The following is a 4,184-nucleotide window of genomic DNA, read 5'->3' as shown; positions in this document are numbered from 1 at the left end:
CCATTATCAACAAAATATAGTTTTACATATTCAAAGTCTGTCGCTCGTAAAAACTGATAACTGATTACTTCTTTTTGTGGTTTTGGATTTCTAATAATATTCATTGATGGTGGAGATTCAGTCTCCAATAACATATCAAAATTACTCAATGAAAATTGATCTTCTTCATTATCCTCTGGTATTATTAACATTCTAAACCTATCTATATATTTTCCACTCGTTTTAATTTCATATAAGCGTTCAGTCTTGCTGTTTTCATCGTTAATTTCTAATTCTTTAGTTTCTACATTTTTTGTACCATTGATAAACTGAAGAACTTTACGAGCGTTAAATTTTCTAAATGTATGTGAGTTTTGTCTGAAGAATATTGATTCAACTTTTACCTGTATAGGAAATGTTATTTCAATTACAAGTTTTCCTTTAAAAGTAAAAGTATTTATGTTAAAATAATTTAAATCAAAAATATTTTGGGGGTGTTTAATAGCACCTGAAAGAGAATATACTGTTATATTTGCTGTAAATCCAAATTTTTTATATTCAAAGTCTTTTGATCTATCAATATTATCAGTAATAGAAGCATCGTAATCTCTCAAATTTCCAAATGGAAGATTGAAATAATATGATTCTTTCTTGAGAAACTTTTTTTTCTAATGCGAGTATATTTTTATCCTGTTTTAAAACTAGGTTATTAATAGTGGTTATCTGTTGTTGAATAACACTATCATCAATGTTCTGTATTTGTTGATGAATATAGGTTTTGATTTCGTCTATGTTTTGTATTTGTTGTTGAATATTTGTTAGTTCTTTTTGTAATTTGTCTTCACTTATACCTGGATTAATATTGGCTATTAGTTGTTTAAGATCTATTTTTTGCTTTGTAATCTTATTATCTAAAGTTTGTAACTGAGTCTTATCTACTACATTGACTAATTGTTGTTGAATAAAATTTTTTAAACTTGTTACTTCTTGTTGCAATTTAGTATCATCAATATAATCTTTATTATTTATTTGTCGTTTGAAGAATCTTTTCACATCGGTATTCTTTCTTTTAAATGTTCTTTTTACTTCAATTAAATTTAATTGTTCAATTAAATATTTCTTGTGAATGGCATCATTATCGTTTTCCAGACTTTAAATTAGTTATGCTAAAATTGTTCATATCTAAATCACCTTGAAGAGTGTCTCCGATTTGATCCACAAAGTAAGGTTTCGCTTTATTTATCCACACTGTTGTGTTAGGTTTTTTAGTTTCTAAAGATAAAGAACCTAATCCAAACTTATTCGCCATTTTTATTGAGTTAAATTTATTACAATTTCTTCAAACTGTTTTCCTAAACTTAACTGATATAAAACCCAAAGTGAAAGTTGACCACAAAACTTTTGTCCCGGTAATTGAATTTGAAATGTCGAACATTTGATTGGTTTATTAGTCAATTGGATTACCTCTTCAGTGGGTTCTAATCCATAAGAATCGAAGAAATAAAAGTCAGAGTCTTTGTACAAAGCAGAATGATGAACTCCTTTTTGATCGGAAGTATGTATATTTGTTATAGCGTAAAATTTACCTTTCTTATATTTCAGATTATTTATTTCATCTCTCATACAATAATAAAACGGTGATATATTTAACTCATTCGCCCATCTCATAAGTTGAAAGTTTGTGGTTGTATCGGTTCCATATTTATCGAGAAATTCATTCATTTTTAAAAGTCGTTTTTTTTTAAATATATACATAGTTTGTGTTTGAAAAAAATTGTATTACATTCAATAATATTTTGAACATAAATTTGCATTTAAATTTAAAAAATTTAAAGCGTAAATGCTTGTCTATATCTCTTAATCTTCTATCAAATTCTTCATCATTCATTTTTAAAAGTCGGTTTTTTGAAGTTCGTTTTGATAAAACCTACCTATGATTTGTTCTTTGTCTTGATCGATTAATTCATATGTCGGAGGTGATGTGGTGTTTACTTTATCAACGATAAATATTTCGTTCGTCCAGTATCCAACGTAACCTTTTTCGAATTTACTTTTATATTTGAAAATACGAACTCGATCTCCGACTTTAAATTTGGGTTTGATATTTAAATTCTTTATTTCATTTTCGTAGTTATGTTGCGCGTTAATTGAACCTATAATATTGGTGTGACACCTATAGATGAATGAATTTTGTTATTGTATTCATCTACAACCTCTGGTAATATTTTAAGCAATTTTTGAGATTTCAATTCCGTGAACTTTTTGAATAATTTATTTTTTAGAGTCCTGTTAAATCTTTCAATAACTACAGCTTTACCTTCGTTATGCGTACTGTAAATTTCAAATCCCAGAGATTTCATATTTTTGTTATAAAATTCACTTCCTTTATCTACCCATAGTTTTTCTGGATGACGGTTAGATTGTTTCATAATCGTTTCAAATGAGTGTTTGACTGATTATCCCGTTTTGTTTTTGAGAGGAATAACCCATGCATATCTCGTATATAAATCTATAACTGTTAAGCAGTATTTAAATCCTCTTTCGATTGGCATATGAATTAAATCGGCTGACCATATTTCATCTTTTTCAAACACTTTTACTTTTAAAAAGTTTTTAGTTTTTCTAAATTCTTTATGAATTTCATCCGCCAATCCCATGCCTAGTTTCATCTTTGCTTTTAACAGTTTAATGATTAATGCTCTTTCCATTCTCTCTTTGAAAGTTAGATTTGGAATATTTTCAAGTTCGATTATCATTTGTTTGTCTGCTTCGTGTCTAAACTTTATGTCTTTGTTTCTGTATAAAATATCATGTTTAAGCGCAGCGGCGTCAACTCTATTGACTGGTTCTTCGCCTGGTTTGGGTTTATTGTTTTCGTCTAATCGTAGATCTAACCTTGTGCCTGGACCTGTATAATTGTGCCCTGAGAGATGTTTTTCTCCGGGATATTTCGCCCATGGAAATCCAGGAAGAGAACCCAATGATTTTTGTATATCTCCTGAACCGAAATAAGTTTTTGGAGCGTGAACGACAATCATTTTTATCCTATAACTTTAAAACCTTTTCCTTTCCTTTCTTCTAATCTCCTGTTTCGAAGTTCTCTTATTAGTTCTAATTCTTTCAAGTCGTTAGATTGTTTCACTGTATCGCTTATACTCTTTCCCACTTCAGCGATTGAGTCGATGGCTTTCGCTCCGCTTGAAATGAGTGATTTGTTTTTTGAAATAAAGCTAGCTACTTTTGGAATTATTGTTTTACCTAGAGAAAATAATGAAGAAAAGATACCGTCGCCCGAATAATCTTCGAATCTGTGTTGTTCGTGTTTTAGAATTAAACTCATCCTATTTTTAAATGAGTTAATTTAGCCTTTTTTTTTTATCCAAAAAGAGTTATCTCCCATCTACTAAAAATGTTATGTTATAAGGGTATTTTTAATATGGAATGTAGGTAATTGGTTGAAGGTGTTTTTGGTGTATGAAATGTAGGGCTGTAAGAATTTATGAAATGTAGGGAATTTAGGTCTTTTGCTGTAAGAATTTTTGAAATGTAGGATGTTTAGGTCTTTATGGGAGTTCATAGATTGATTGGATTTTTCCCATGAAATGAAAAAAGGGGAATTCCCATGAAAAGGGGAAAACCCATGAAAAGGGGAATTCCCTATACGACCAATCCGAGCGAACAAATTGAAAGCTCATATACTACTTAGGCCTACCGTTCAAATTAACCAAACTGGCAACAGTATCATTTATTAAGGCTATAAGAACAAAATATTAATAGAATACACAAAAAATAAAGTTTGTGGTAATTTGTAATGGATACAACCCACTTCATTTTGAGCTTAGACTGGTATAAGACCAAGAGTCATATAGTAAGACTGATTTTCTATGGTAATCAGCCTGAAATCAGATGAAGATTGGAATAGGTTAAAATGTTTATCGTAGAGCAATATTGACAAATTTATTTAATTTGCAAGTTCATTAATTTCCACGAGTTAAAATTCAAGTTGACAAAAATGTGACCTGTAAATGTCGGCTACCACTATCCCTGTTTAGTCTTCTTAAGGCATTTTTATGAATCTACAATTTGCCAATGTGATGTTTGTTATCGTCTTAATATATTTGTCTCTCAAATTCCCCAAATTAAACTCTTAATTGTCTTAATTAATTAGTGGGTATCTAATTTAAAGGTTAATTACTTCTAAATGA

The 4,184-nt window shown here is 29.4% G+C and overlaps 1 protein-coding gene across 1 annotated transcript; it reads right to left on the bottom strand.

The window, feature by feature from the left end:
• Positions 1-564: 564 nt before the first annotated feature.
• Positions 565-1,288, bottom strand: LOTGIDRAFT_171065 (hypothetical protein; the record flags this gene model as incomplete). The annotated part of the gene is made up of 2 exons (XM_009046930.1): positions 565-1,064; positions 1,171-1,288. 2 exons carry the CDS (start codon positions 1,286-1,288, stop codon positions 565-567), a joined length of 618 nt encoding a protein of 205 aa, XP_009045178.1.
• Positions 1,289-4,184: the final 2,896 nt, after the last annotated feature.

The sequence above is a fragment of the Lottia gigantea genome (genome assembly GCF_000327385.1).
Source record: "Lottia gigantea unplaced genomic scaffold LOTGIsca_109, whole genome shotgun sequence".
Classification (NCBI taxonomy): domain Eukaryota; kingdom Metazoa; phylum Mollusca; class Gastropoda; family Lottiidae; genus Lottia; species Lottia gigantea.
Note: the sequence above shows the minus strand (reverse complement) of the source record. Positions and strands in the feature narration are given on the sequence as shown.